Consider the following 15,382-nt stretch of genomic DNA (forward strand, 5'->3'; position numbering starts at 1 on the left):
AAAGACAGGGTGGCCTTTACTAAAGCTCATTTAATTCTGATGCATTCAGTTGTTTTAGCAAGCAATGCTCAAGAGTGTGCCATACTTTGACTGTACCTGTCCTTGTGGTTTAAACCTAGATATTGTAAATATTATAGTATCACATTCTTTATATAAGTCATCAAGAGAGCAATACTGAGTCTATACTGTTTGTGCTGGGTGAATTTTCTATTTGCAATAACCGATTAAAGGAGACAGTACTTGAGAGGATGCTGCCTGGCCAGGCAGATTCAGAAGTTTGTTTTAGTCATTCAGGCTTTATTCAGGTTTGCATACATTCATTCAGTTTCTTCCCATTTTATTTTAACATTGCATTTTAATATTTGTTAAAAGAGGAACACTCTTTCCTTTTAAAAAGCGGCAGGCTTTGATCTGTCAGAGAAATACAGCATTTTAAGCTTATTTATGTTGTAGTTTATTTGGGTCTGAGTTAACTTCTGTTGATGCTACCCTGTGTTACTTTCATCCTGTTAGTCAAATCCCTTGTAATAAGGCTGTTTTACAACCAGATTCTTCTCCGTCCTCCTCCAGCCATTACAACACTTCTCCCCCACACCAGCAAATTTAGTGTTACAGACACTAAAATGCACAAAGATAATTTGGGCTTGGCAACAGGATTATACTGTACAGATTTCTGTTTGATTATAAGGAAGTCATTTTATATACGGTTCTTTGAAATTTGGCAGCTCCACCTACTGAGGAAGGTTGGCTACCTCCTTGGCCTAGACTAGAAAAATAAAAGAATCGACTTCTCCCACTTTGCCAAGACCCTCAACCTGTTGGTCCCCAGATGTTGTTGGACTACAACTCCCATCATCCCTGAGCTCTGGCCTTGCTAGCTAGGGGTGATGGGAGTTGTAGTTCAACAACGTCTGGGGACCCACAGGTTGAGAAAGGCTGCTCCAGAGTATGGATTGGGGATACAAATAATTATTAATGTTTGCAAGAACTCTCAAGATTCATTAACCAACAATCAAGGGTATAGCTTAATATAGCATTTCCACAAAATGCAGTGAGATCCACAGCCATGTCACAATAATTGGGCTACCATAAATTAAACTGGGTTCTTAAAGCACTGCTTGCAGGAATTGTGAGAACAAAACCCCAGTGTCTTGTGTGAAAACTGTGCTGGTATCTATTTGGTCTTGCTGCACTAAAGCACAGGTGAATGCAGTAAAATGCTGACACGTGTTTTTCAGATGTTATCTCTCTTTCACCCACGTTGCTAAAGTCAATTGATTTTTAAGAAGTCCTGAGTAGTGTACGCCTAGGTGCTTCACACCTGGGTTGTCACTGTATGGTCTGGATAACTGACATCTTTGGGTCTCTTTCTTTATGGTGAGAGAGAGAGAGAGATGATAGATGATCTCTCTCTCTCTCTCTCTCTCTCTCTCTCTCTCTCTCTCTCTCTCTCACACACACACACACACACACACACACACAAACCATAAAGAATATGGTCACACACACACACACACACACACACACACACTGGTACCTCGGGTTACAGACGCTTCAGGTTACAAACCCTTCAGGTTACAGACTCCTCTAACCCAGAAATAGTACCTCGGGTTAAGAACTTTGCTTCAGGACGAGAACAGAAATCGCGCGGCAGCAGCGGGAGGCTACATTAGCTAAAGTGGTACCTCACGTTAAGAACAGTTTCAGGTTAAGAACGGATCTCCAGAACAAATTAAGTTCTTAACCCGAGGTACCAGTGTGTGTGTGTGTGTGTGTGTGTGTGTGTGTGTGTGTGTGTGTGTATCACATCACCATAAAGAGACCCAAAGATATCAGTCATCCAGATGCTATATATTGTGCAGTAGCTCAGGAGAACAAAACAAGCAGCTGAAATAGCGTCCTGTCTTCAGCCGGATGCCTTCTCACTTCTACAAGTTCCTTCGCTTTCCCTCCCCAAGCCAACATCTCCCTCCACTGGTAAAACAAAGTGCTCTCTCTCTCTCTCTCTCTCTCTCTCTCTCTCTCTCTCTCTCTGTCTCATATTATTCAGGTAGGTGCTGGATTAAACAGGTCTGCTAATGCAGAGACACCCGGGCACCATTTCAGCACTGAGCTGTGTTTGGATTGGAGTTGCCATGGCCTTTATCAAGAGCCACCCCTAGTGACACATCCAGTGCCAGGACTTGCTTTGACTTTGACTCTTCTCCAAGGGCTTTGCAGAGCACCTTAAGCAGGAAGGGGGGGAAGATGGAAGCTCTTAGAATCCCGATGTTCATTCCTTGCTCCTTTCAAAGCCACTATCTGTAAGTGACACTTCATTTGAGGGGGGCAAAGAGCTCTCTGTTTTAACATGGTGATAAGTTTATATACATATATATATATATGTACATACACATAAAAAAAGAACATTATGAGAGATTAAACCTACTGTTGCTGCTTCAGCTTCTTGCTATCTAAAAGGCACAGCAGCCGTGTCTGCCTGAGCAAGATAATGATAATAACTTAAAATGCGGAGAACAGATAAGTGATATATCTTCTTCGTGGCTTTCTTGTTGTTAAAGTAATATGAATTTACAGCCCAGACAAAATACTGAATTTGAAACACATGGTGGACTTTCTGATGTCAAATGCATCTCCTTTAGGAGTTGTGTGAATATATATTTTCTGGATGAGGAAGACTACAGAATAATACGGTTTTATTTTTAATTTGAGATATTTTTAGCTGCAAAATCTTTTTTCTTAAAAAACACACACACAATTGCAGTTGGCATTGCTTTGTTGCAGTTAACCTATCTATTACCACTGGTGTAACAGACAAAAAGTAAAGCAGTGGCACATTTCATTATGAGGTTTGGAAGCAGAGGAGTCTCAGACTCTTAGGGTCTGATCTTCGGGGCTCTCTGTCCAGTGCTGCTCTTGAACCACCTTTTGTGGTTCAAGAAATAAACTTCTGAGTGGTAGCTCAATGTATGGGGCTGTAAAAACAGTGGGGGAAACAGCAAAGTTGTTGGTGGATTGCTTACCAGTCAGTAGGAAAGTAATCTCCTACAGGTCTGGCTAGTAGGAATTTTTCAGCGGTTGCTTGTTGCTCACCTCTTGGGTGATACGTATCCCACCAGTCCCGAAAAGAGAATGAAGCATTGAAGCAAATCAACCTGCAGCCTTTTATTGAATTGCGACTCGGGCAAAAAACAAACCAAACCCACACCTCCAGAGTTTAATAATTATTTAGTGAACATTCTTGGGTCATGAGGAAGGCTCTCATTAGAGTAGCAAAAGCTTTATTGCTTAGCAGCTTGTGAAGGTGTGTTTGGAAGGCAGGAAGGAGGGGAAATGGAAAAATACTAAATGCTTGCAATTGTTTAGCAGATGGTAGATTATTTTATTTTTTAAAAAATAGCTTTAAATGCCACGGGAGCATTCACAGGGTGTTGTGAGTGTGTGACTGTGCATGCACATATAAACACACTGGTTGGTTACACAAACTGGATTCGTGACCAGCGGTTCAACTGATACATTGGCACCCTGTTTGCAAAATTTAACAATTCCAAAGGACAGGTGCTCTTTCACTTATGCAAGATTAAATGTGCTGCCTTCAGCTGTACTTGAGGGTCGATTTCAAAAAATTCCGCTGGAAACATACATTTGTGCCATGTGTAGGTGGCAGTACTGAATCAGTAGCTCCTGTGCTTCTAGCTTGTGCTCCTTCTAAATATTCGAGGAGTGAGGCTATTACCGCTATACACACATATAAAAAAACTGTGAAAATGCTTTTTTTATAAAAGGTTTTGAAAAAATACATTGAATTTGGCATAGCGCACTATCGCCATCTGGTGCCACATTTGTATGATTGCACATTACAACATATTTAAAACTTTTATTTGTAGCTGTATAGTCACAGGTCGCTCAACCATTGCTCCTGTGTTCTTTCTTCCACCAGATCGAGATAATCAGGTGACAGCAAAAACTGCAAAAAAGGGGGGGGATTAGAACCTCTGGAATGTATTTTGTATAGTTAAGTTTTTACCTCCATCTTCAGTACATTTTTATTTTATTTTATTTTATTTTATTGCTATGGCTAGTGGCTGATGCAAATAAAGGTTCTTCTGATTCTGGTCAATGGTTCAAAGTTGGCTTGTCTTGAAACTGGAGAGAGTTTGTCTCAGGTCAATATTCTAGGACTGGATGACACACCAAGGTGATGTGTCAGAGCAGAACCCTCCAGAGCAGATTTAGTGGGTGGAGAGGTGAGGAAAAGAGCACTGTTGCGCAAGCAGATCTCATTCTGTGCATGCAACAATCATAGAATTGTAGAAAACGTGTTCTCCCTAGCAGATAGTGCATGTTGCGGTGGGGGATACAAGCCACCCCATTGTTGCTGGGCGGATTTGTGGAGGGATCCAGGCAGTGAATTGGTTAATTGGGCCGCTGGGGAGAACTGCTTGTGGCCAATTTTGAAGGAGGGGTCAGAGGTTTTAAATACTGGTCTCCCAACTTTAAGCGTTCTCTTGGCTGCTTGCACCGGATCACCCGCCCACCCTCTCTGTATTGGGGGGGTTGTTCGCTTGACCTTGCTATGCCTGTCATGGGGTTGTCTGCTTTGAGGCAGGGGCCTGGCCTGGTAGGAATTTGTCCATTTGGCTGATTGGCTGGTGCCATTTGGTTTTGCCTACTGCGTAGCAAATAGTCACAACTTGTAAGGTTGGCGGTTAGGCATTGGTTCAAATTGGTTGGTGGAGGGGTAAGTGCCTACCCCTCCAATGGTGGTGCGGAAAGGGAATTCCGTTAAAGGAATCCAGGGGCTTGCCATTCTTTTCGTCCTTGTCCCTGGCATCGGACTTGGGCCGTGCAAGCCACCAGGAGCATGAGGATGAGAAGTGAGGGACTGAGGCCCAGCTTCATTTTCTCCCCAAAAATTGTTTCCCGCACTGGCTTTCGCTGGAATCCGGAAGTCCAGTTCTGTCCCCTGGGCAAGGACAGATAGTTGGAACCAATGCCTAAGCAACCACTCACTTGGATGTATTTAAATAAAGTTGTGGCCAAAATCGTGCCAAAAACCCAAACCAAAATTGATGTGTGATGTGTGAGTTATTGGGGGGTGGCTTGGGGACCTCGACACGCAATTGGTCAACTCGTCCAACCCCTGCAAAGCAAGATCACAGCTAAATGGCAGGTGACCGTTCAACTCTCCAGTGAAGGAGAGTTTGACACCTTCTGAGATACTCTATTCCACTGTTGAACAGTTCTTACTGTCAGAAAGGTCTTCCTAATATTTAGTTTCCCAGTACGTTTCTGAGCACAATTCAAAGTGTTGGTGCTGACCTTTAAAGCCCTAAATGGTCAGGTATACCTGAAGGAGCGTCTCCACCCCCATCGTTCTGCCCGAACACTGAGGTCCAGTGCCAAGGGCCTTCTGGCGGTTCCCTCGCTGCGAGAAGCCAAGTTACAAGGAACCAGGCAGAGGGCCTTCTTGGTAGTGGCACCTGCCCTGTGGAACGCCCTTACACCAGATGTCAAAGAGAAGAACAACTACCAGACTTTCAGAAGACATCTGAAGGCAGCCCTGTTTAGGGAAGCTTTTAATGTTTGATAGATTATTGTATTTTAATATTCTGTTGGAAGCCTCCCAGAGTGGCTGGGGAAACTACTACTACTACTACTACTACTACTACTACTACTATAGTTGGAATCTCCTTTCATGTAATTTGAATCCATTGGCTTGGGTCCTACCCGCTGGTGGAGGAGGAGACAAGCTTGCACTGTCTTCCATGTGACAACCCTTTAGATATTTGAAGATGGCTAACATATCACTTCAGTCTGCTCTTCTCCATGCTAATCATGCCCAACTCCCTCAACCGTTCTTCTTAAGGCTTGGTTGGTTTCTAGACCCTTGATCATCTTGGTTGCCCTCTTCTGTACACGTTCTAGATTTTCAATATCCTTCTTAAACTGTGGTGCCCAGAACTGAAAACAGTAGTCCAGGTGTGGTCTGACCAAGACAGAAGACAGCGAAATAAGCCTAAAATAACATTTATTTTTAATTTTTGCTGCAGCATCATACTGTTGAGTCATACTAAGCTTGTTGAATTCTGTTCAAAGTTGTTTCAGTGTGAAACTATTCTCTCCAAATGGCATCTGTTAAAACTAGCATATAAAATGTACAAGCCTACATGAATGCTCTTCTATCACACTTCATGACATGAAACAAAATTCAGCAAAAACTTCCTGCTGTTGGAGATGACCTCTTGTTTGTCATAAGCAGCCTAGCAAGTGACTATTTACACATGAGCTCATTTTCATGTTTTGGGGAAACAGATGGGTTGTAACATGCTAAAAATTATAAACATAATAAAAAGTATCACTACTAACTAGGGATGGATCAGTCTTAAGTTCATCTCTTTTTGTATCAGTTTGCGATTTATTAATTTCTGTATCAGTTTGTGATTTATTTCTTTTTAAAAAGTGAAAATTCATCAGTTTAGTACAGATTTCTCTGAATAGACACACACACATTTTTGCATATAGCTTTTCTTAATGTGCACATTTTTTGCAAGCAATTTCTTTGAACATTTATGTTATTTTCACTATTATGTGCATTTTTATGCAGAGTTTTCAAATATGGGTACATATTTTTGTACACATTTTCGACTTGGAGAGCTGCGCAACAAAAGCTGGAAGACCGTGAATATAGAAGGGATAGCTGTGTTTCATATCACATAGTGTTTGCGTAGGTGAGGTACGCATTTAAATCCTAAACAAAACAAAGTCCTCCTTCACCCCTAGTACCTCCCACTCGAATGAGATGATGAAGGATGCAGACCTGTACATGAAGGGCACATTGTTTTGATCTATCCTTTTCAAAAGAAATACCCTGTCCAGACTTCCAGGTTAGCGCCACCAGCAATGGCGGATTTCCTCTGATCGGGAGGAATCCACTCCATGGAAACCAGGGTCTGGACCACCACGGCGAGGCGGAGACCCATTAAAAACCACAGGCGGGAGAAGCCTGTGGACGTGGGATTCGGCTGGCACCTTCTGCGCCTTCCCTACTCGCGGGGAAACCCGGTTTCGGGGTTCCGGAGCGACGTGGGGTGAGTGGCGCGGTGCTTTGAATCAACTGCTTCTTTCACGGAGTGAAGCCGCATTGCTGTTGCCGGAGAGCGCTGACTTTTTCCTGTGGACAATTGGATTTTAAACAACTACCCGTGAGTAGAACTGAAAATTGGATTTTTAAACATCGTAATTTGGCATCGAAACGGGAAGGTTTCAAACAGGAAGTCCGCCTTCCCCTTTTGTATATAGATTAAAGCAAAGACGTTGCAAACTAAAGTCTGGAAAGCCTTTTGTAAAGGATTAAATCTCCATCGGTTAAAACTACTAAACCCCCCTTGGAAGCAGGAGAAGAGGGGGGAAATTTTCAGACTGCCTAAGCCTGCAGGAGAGAGAGTGAAGGAAGATAAATTACCACTGCCTTGAACCTGGGAACGGGCTGTCAGTAAGATTGATCATTGACTGTGAATAACGTATGTTGACAGATAGCTAAATAAGAGAAATATATTGTTTCCATTGTTTCCTTTTGCACTTGAAAAGAAGCAAATGTAACTGAAAATTGATCCAACTTTGTTGCTGGATTTTTGCTTAAAAGGACGGATACAAACAGAAACTGTTTCCTCTAGAGGGAGTTTTTGAAACTGTTGCAGGAGTAGATCTGGGGAATTTTCCAGCTGCAGAGATTAAAGACCGTGGGAAATTGAGATTGACCTTGGACAAGAATGTTGACAGAAGAAGCCCTAGTGATTGCATTTTGCAAGACAAGTGCTTTATTGGAACAGCTTCATAAGAAGACGGATGTGATGATTATTAAAATTGACAACATGGGACAAAAAATGACTGAGTTGGGACTAAAAGTGAATACCTATACAGAAATAACTCAGGATTTGATTCAGGAATCTGTATTGACATTGCAAGCTGTGGAGAAGAAGAAGGAGAAAGTTGTTGTTGAACCTCAAGTAATTCAAGTGGACAGAGCCCTGGCCTTACAGAGGCAATTTGACGAACATAAGCTGTTGCCATTTACGATTGACTCCAGAGAAAGCCAGATTTGGAGGGATGGAGTCCCATTTGGATTGGAGAAGGAAAGTTGGATAGATCCCCTTATGCAGGTTTGGGATCTGGATTTGGGTCAGGGGGAGATTGGAGTTGTCGGGGCCTTTAGCTTTGGAATGACTTTGAAACACGCTCTGAAATATCGTTTGGACTTTAGTTCGGACTATGGAGAATGGGCTGACCTGTCGAGAAGGAATAATGATATTGTTAGGTTGGAGTTTCCCCGAGACCCACTCCTCAGTGCCAAAGGAAGGAAACTAAGAACAAGATCAGCAGAAGACAAAGTGAAGCTCATGTATAGATATGAAGAAGACCTGCAGAAGGGACATGGAAAAGAGTTAAGAGCCTCGGATAGAAGATCACCAGGTTGATGGACCATATGGAATTGATAGAAAGGACTGACAGAATCTGAGTCCAGGGAGAAGAGACGGTGGAAGAAGATTGGAAAAAAGTTTTAAAAGTTTATTCAGAGAAATATTGTTAAATTAATGAGTGTTAGAAAAATTGTTGGAATGAAATTATACGGCTTTAGTAGAAATGTTATAAGGAGTTAAGTAAATATAAGTTTTAGGATTTTAATGGTAAGATAAGGTTAAAATAAATTAAGACAATTAAATGACAGAAAATAGTGAAAGATGGAAAGGATTTGATGGCTTTAGCAGAAATGTTATAAAAAACTAAGTAAAAATAGATTGTTAACGGATCAAAGTGGAAAATTTAAGGTTAGACTGTCTTAAGTTAAATTTTAGAACGAAAATTGAGAAAGATGGAAAGGACTTGCTGAAATAGCTAATTGAACTAGAATAGAAAGAAGGGAGGTGTGAGGAGGTCGATGAAACAAGTATATGAAAGGTAAAGACATGGAAAGGTTGGATGTGTTTTAAAATGTTTTTGTTCTTTTTTATCGTTGTTTTATTGCATTGTTTTTTGTTGTGTTTTTATGTATTGCAAGGTATTGTTTTGTTTTGTTTAATTTTCTATTGTTCTTTTTCTTTTTCTGTAACTTTCAAACTCTTAATAAATATCATTTTAAAAACACACACAAAAAATACCCTGTCCATCACTTGCACATCACAAATCTTTTTTAAAAAAAAACTAAGAGAAGCCGCAAAGCATCTTGATTCCTGGCCCTTAATCTCTAAAATGAAAGTCTTGTTATGCATTCCAGTCCTGCATGCTATATACTCAGGTCTGGGTCTTAAAGTCTAGCTGAGTGGAAATAACAGTTGGATTTCCTTGCTGCGGTCTCATATTGGGGCACCTATTGCAATTCTGCAAAAACTTTATCTTGGCATGAAGGCTGAGGCTTGTGATTTTTTTATCCTAACTGTTGAGGCTTTCCAGAGCACTGGGTTATTCTATCAGGTGTTTTGATCCTATATTCTGTGGGACACTTGCAGCGCAGCAGCTATTATCCATAGTGCATGTATTTATCAATCCGCGTATAAAAACAATTTTTGCCAGGTTTATTGTTCTATCCGTGGCAGCAAAGGACAAAGTTGAATGCAAAGTTGCTGTTATCTAAATGGCTCTAGTTTAGATCATGCCAGCTAACAGGACAGTTGAATCCAGTTTCAGTACAGCCTGCAATCAATTGTTAAGTTTAGGAATGAAGCACAAAATGTTACAATAGATATAAGAAGAAAAACACTGGTGTGTGTTGTTGTGTATTGCCGACTACAAATGTATTGACTCTTCTAAACTGCTTCCATTATTATCTTTTACAGGGTATTCCATGGGTATTTCAACAGTAGACACTAGTAATACTATGTACACTTAGTGCACAATTTACAAATCAGGGTTTGTTACATTTCTGGTTAAAAGGGGCAGGAATGAATAGTAGGTAATGATTCTGAAGTATGTACTTACCAGTGGGAGGATTTGCTCCTTACAACCATTTAAAAGTTCATTTCTGCCTCTACGAACAATGAAACAATGAAATGCTATTAAAGGGTTATAATTTCATGTAGAAACAAGCTAGTGATCCATTTATTAAGAAGGATTCCAGGCTGAACATATGGGAAGCCACTTTATACAGAGTCAGACCATTGGTCATAGAATCATAGAGTTGGAATAGACCACAAGGGCCATCGAGTCCAACCCCCTGCCAAGCAGGAAACACCATCAGAGCACTCCTGACATATGGTTGTCAAGCCTCTGCTTAAAGACCTCCAAAGTAGGAGACTCCACCACACTCCTTGGCAGCAAATTCCACTGTCAAACAGCTCTTACTGTCAGGAGGTTCTTCCTAATGTTTAGGTGGAATCTTCTTTCTTGTAGTTTGGATCCATTGCTCCGTGTCCGCTTCTCTGGAGCAGCAGAAAACAACCTTTCTCCCTCCTCTATGTGACATCCTTTTATATATTTGAACATGGCTATCATATCACCCTTTAACCTCCTCTTCTCCAGGCTAAACATGCCCAGCTCCCTTAGCCGTTCCTCATAAGGCATCGTTTCCAGGCCTTTGACCATTTTGGTTGCCCTCCTCTGGACACGTTCCAGTTTGTCAGTGTCCTTCTTGAACTGTGGTGCCCAGAACTGGACACAGTACTCCAGGTGAGGTCTGACCAGAGCAGAATACAGTGGCACTATTACTTCCCTTGATCTAGATGCTATACTCCTATTGATGCATCCCAGAATTGCATTGGCTTTTTTAGCTGCCGTGTCTCACTGTTGGCTCATGTCAAGTTTGTGGTCAACCAAGCCTCCTAGATCCTTTTCATGGTCCATATAGCTCGGTGCTGTATTGCCTGTAGTGATTAAGGTTGCCATATTTCAGAAAGTGAAAATACAGTGGTACCTCAGGTTAAGTACTTAATTCGTTCCGGAGGTCTGTTCTTAACCTGAAACTGTTCTTAACCTGAAACACCACTTTAGCTAATGGGGCCTCCTGCTGCCGCTGCGCCACCACCGCACGTTTTCTGTTCTCAACCTGAAGCAAAGTTCTTAACCTGAGGTACTATTTCTGGGTTAGTGGAGTCTGTAACCTGAAACATATGTAACCTGAGGTACCACTGTATGAACAGAAAAGTCGTTGAGCTTTTTTAAGTAAAGTGGTTCCCCCCCAAAAAAAGAGTTTTAGAGCCCCCCCCAAAAAAAACCACAGAAATATCCACAGACAAAATTTCCTGATATTAAAGGGGTTCCTGCCCAGATGCAGTTCCCGATGGCATATGGCAACCCTAATAGTGGCACTGGCTCTCTGGGATTTCAGATGGGCGATACTCCTTAATATACCTTAGAGATACAGGACTGTCCATTGCATGGTAAGTAGGATTGATGTACTGGCAGCGGGGGTGGGGTGGGGGCTGTGCCCAGCACTAGCAGCAGTAGTCAACAGCCCACTGCCTGGCCAAACCAGCTGCCTCCCAAAGATGCTCTCCAACACGTCCCTTTCTAGAGTGAGCCAAGAGGCAGGGAAGTTGAGGCACAGGACCACACTGCCACAGCTGCTGTTGCTGCCAAAAAGTGGGATGGGGGGGGGAGCGGAAAGAGAGAGGAGGCTGCAGCTGTTGCTAAAAGTGTAGCAAAGAGAGAGGGAGAAGCAAACCAAACGGGGAAAGGAGGGGACGCCGCTGCAACTATCGTGAAGAGGAGGAGGGGTGGCAGAGTTGAAGGCAACCAAAGTTCTACACAGTGTGATTAGATCTGGGACCTTCTCTTGCCCCTGCCCGCCCCATGGCCCTGCGAAGTTACCAGGGGTTGTGCCAGGGGCATTCTGCATTCAAAGCATATGGTCTACCCCTGAGTGGTGGCCCTTCTAAGCTCAGTGCAGTTATTGGGAAGTGACAAAGTTGTGAACTGTGCAACATGGTTCACTCTTTGAGGGACGTATCTATGGAGGTGGGCATCTGAGAATGTTTTTGGAAAGCAACATCAGTGGAAATTTGCCCTAGATCCATCCTTCCTTCCAAATTACTCATTAGAAAACACATTAGAAAACAGTTTGGAAAGAGCAATTCTGAACACATTCAAGGAGGGGAGATTTAAGCAGTCTCTTCCAAATCTACCTTCCTCTGCTCAGGCTTGCAGAATGCTCAAGCTCCTCTTGCTTAAGAGAAAAGAATTATAGAGCTCCCATCTTATCATTGGGTAGTTTGATCCCTGTGTCTTCATATGGATTCCTTCACTCACAAAATAGATTGTTTATATGATGCAGAAGGTTTAATCAACCCTAAACAAATTCAAATTGGTTGGATTTAACTGCATTCAACTATGCCATAGTTTTTCACTGGGACATAGTATAAACTTCTAATTTTACCTGGATTGCACCCTCTCTCTCTGTGTGTGGACTGTGTGTAACCGCAGCCCCTTTCCATCCCAACAAATATGAATCAGTTAGCAGATACGTTAAAAGTTTTTTTACTTCACTTACCACTGGACTTCTTAGACAGCTGCCTTTAATCAGAAGATTATTTAGGCCGTGTTATGCTGTTCCCAGACACTTAAAACATTTGACTGGTGTCTCATCTTGGCTGAATAATGCTGCTTCATTAATTTTAGCGAGAGGGGTGCATTGCTCAACTCTTGAAAGCTCTGTTATTACTATTTCAACTTGCCCTGCACCATCAGTTCACCATTTTGTCCTCCTCCTACCTTTAGTAAAACAGCAGTGACTAAACCCTCAGGCCGAATTTACCTTAAGTGGTGTTTGATAAGTTGCTTACCTGAGAAAACCCCCAACAGAGTTCAGTTGAAGGCACCATATTGATGTCTACTAGGTAGCTGAGATACGTTCTTTCAGTATGAGGTACAGCAGGAGAGCTATCACGTTATTCGTCCCATTCAAGGCTCTGTCCTCGATCTTTTGCACGTGAAGATGAACAGGGCTTTCAGGATTCAGCTGTGCTGGTGCACCAGGCTTTCAGAACAGAATTCTTCCCCAGTGCCACTTGTTTGACTACTAATCAGTGGTTCATATTTTCCTGTTGCTTGTTTGAAGCATAAATGGCAAAAGCTTTGGAAACTCGAGGCAGTAGCCTGAAGATTAGCTTTAGATTGGCTGGATATTGGGGGGGGGTGTAGAGAGGAACAGAAGGGCGCCTTTTAATCCTTTCACCCCTTCACATTCCAAACTAATCTAGTTCTTTCGTACACTAGATGTAACAATAGACATGTCTATGGCGCATCAAGCCAAATAGGTTAAAACACACACACACCCCTTCAAGCAACACAGAGATAAATCTTCCTTAGTGAAAGCTTTCGGCTTTTCTTCAGAGCTGGGAATGCAATTCAGACCTTTACTTTTTGGGGAGCAGGATGTTTACATTAATGCGTCCTATGACAGACTTGCTTTCTTGTAACTGTGGCTGGAAGGTTTTAATTTACTCAGACTTTTTTTCTCTTTCTTTCTTTTTGACTAACTTGAAGGCCGCAGTATAACCCCCAGATGGAAGGAAAAGTGAGTGGAATATGCAATTGCAGAATAGATACTTTTAGAACAACCTACCACCCCAATAATTATTGTTTATTCCTAGGGCACATTATATACTTTTAAAAGAAGCAGACAGATCTTTTAGTAGTGCAGTGCAGTATTTCCTGAGGTTCATCATTGCTTCTTGTCTTTTGTCCCCACCCCACCCAGTTTAGCCAGTAACAGGTGCCATACATCAGCATAATACTGTGGTGTTACTAGAATGCTTAATGTCAGAGGGTTTGATTGACATGAGAGTCCCAAGCAAAGGCCAAGCTCTGCCAGCAAACCTGTTACTGCTATGGCTTTCTTTATCCAAATATTGGCAAAAGGTTTGATGTGTAATGCAGATGGTATTTTTTAATATATAATTGATCTATTAATTTCAAACTTAAAGACTCTATTTTTTTCTGGCCAGGAGATTATACAATGCAAGTGTGCAGCTTTTATTAGGACATATGAATACAGTCCTGGTTTATTCGAATCTGTTTTGCTTGCCAAAGGAGGCCTGGCTTGAACCGGGAATGTTTTAGCCCAAAATTAATTTTTGAGGTGGGTGGAGCAGTGCCGGGGGGACTGTTGGCAGTAGCTGGAAAAAGGAATGGGAACGGAATGTCTCTCCACTTTGGAGTTTCACACCTAATAAATGCTCTTTATGCCCGCGTGGTAACGGAATACTCCACATTATTTGCATGAATAAAAGCAACATTATGCTTATCTCAAATTCTGTCTGTGCTAAATCTGTTTCTGGCTCTTTCCTTACTACCAAAGATGAGCAGAACATTTTATAATCAACTTAGTCTCTCCCCGGTTGCCAGTTTACTCTCCAGGTCTGTGATTTTGATGATGAGAGGCATGTGTGCTCAGGCACATACACTTATGTGTGTTAAAACAGTTGCATAATACAGCTTTTTGCATGCACGGAAGATCTTGAAAAAAGTGCAACCTCCAGTCAAAATACAAGGTCTTAAGAATGTGTTGCAACCTGATGCCCTGGTTTAGCATATGTCTGTCTGACTATCTAGAGCTTTTTAAATTTTTTAGTCCTGGAGGCTTCAGGCGGCGCTTTGAGTTGAAGTACAGTTGGCCCGCCACTTATGCGAGGGTTTGGTTCTGGGGCTCTGTGCACAAAAGCAAAATAGTGGGACGCCCCCCTCCCCACAAGGTGAAGGGCTGTGTATTAGGCTCGGGAAAGGTTGTGGGACACACCCAGAGCCCTTGCACCTCCTTCCCAGAGCCCTGTAAGCAAAGAAAACCCAGTGGGTGTGCAGGTAGAACCCTAAAATTGTAGAGTTGGGAGGGATCTAGTCCAGCGTTCTTCAATGAAGGAATATGCAGCTGTCCCATACGGAGACTGAACCTTATAATATTAATAAAAAAATTATTATTTATACCCCACCCCTGTCTGGGTTTCCCCAGCCACTCTGGGCGGCTTACAGCATATATTAAAGGTAAAGGTAAAGGGACCCCTGACCGTTAGGTCCAGTCGCGGATTACTCTGGGGTCGCGGTGCTCATCCCACTTTACTGGCCGAGGGAGCCAGCGTACAGCTGGTCATGTGGCCAGCATGACAGCCGCATCTGGCGAACCAGAGCAGCACACGGAAACACCATTTACCTTCCTGCCAGAGCGGTACCTATTTATCTACTTGCACTGTGTGCTTTCAAACTGCAAGGTTGGCAGGAGCAGGGACCGAGCATCCCCTGTCACAGGGATTCGAACCGTTGACCTTCTGATCGGCAAGCTCTAGGCTATGTGGTTTAACCCACAGCATCACCCGCGTCCCTATAGCATATATTAAAACATAGTAAAACATCAAGCATTAAAAACTTCCCGGTACAGGGCTGCCTTGAGATGTCTTAT

General features: G+C 42.5%; 1 protein-coding gene and 1 long non-coding RNA gene across 7 annotated transcripts in view; one reads left to right on the forward strand and one right to left on the reverse strand.

The window, feature by feature from the left end:
- Window positions 1–15,382, forward strand: part of MITF (melanocyte inducing transcription factor) — a 141,035-nt gene that overhangs the window by 70,707 nt on the left and 54,946 nt on the right. For 2 of the 6 annotated variants that reach the window (XM_081184226.1, XM_081184227.1), the window contains exon 1: window positions 2,171–2,303. The exons of 3 other annotated variants lie outside the window; for them this stretch is intronic. In XM_081184226.1, the coding sequence (XP_081040352.1) occupies window positions 2,248–2,303 (56 nt within the window). In that variant the 5' untranslated portion in view covers window positions 2,171–2,247. Of the gene's footprint in view, window positions 1–2,169; window positions 2,304–15,382 lie in introns of those variants that run through there. One more of the 6 variants, XM_081184228.1, reaches the window with a different exon arrangement.
- LOC308582525 lies at window positions 2,485–13,416 on the reverse strand. Its single transcript, XR_014005732.1, has 3 exons — window positions 12,774–13,416; window positions 9,976–10,024; window positions 2,485–3,967 (listed from the first exon to the last, which is right to left on the reverse strand). It is a non-coding gene; the product is annotated as an uncharacterized lncRNA (long non-coding RNA).

The sequence above is a fragment of the Podarcis bocagei genome (genome assembly GCF_964188305.1).
Source record: "Podarcis bocagei genome assembly, chromosome: 2".
In the NCBI taxonomy this organism is placed as follows: domain Eukaryota; kingdom Metazoa; phylum Chordata; class Lepidosauria; order Squamata; family Lacertidae; genus Podarcis; species Podarcis bocagei.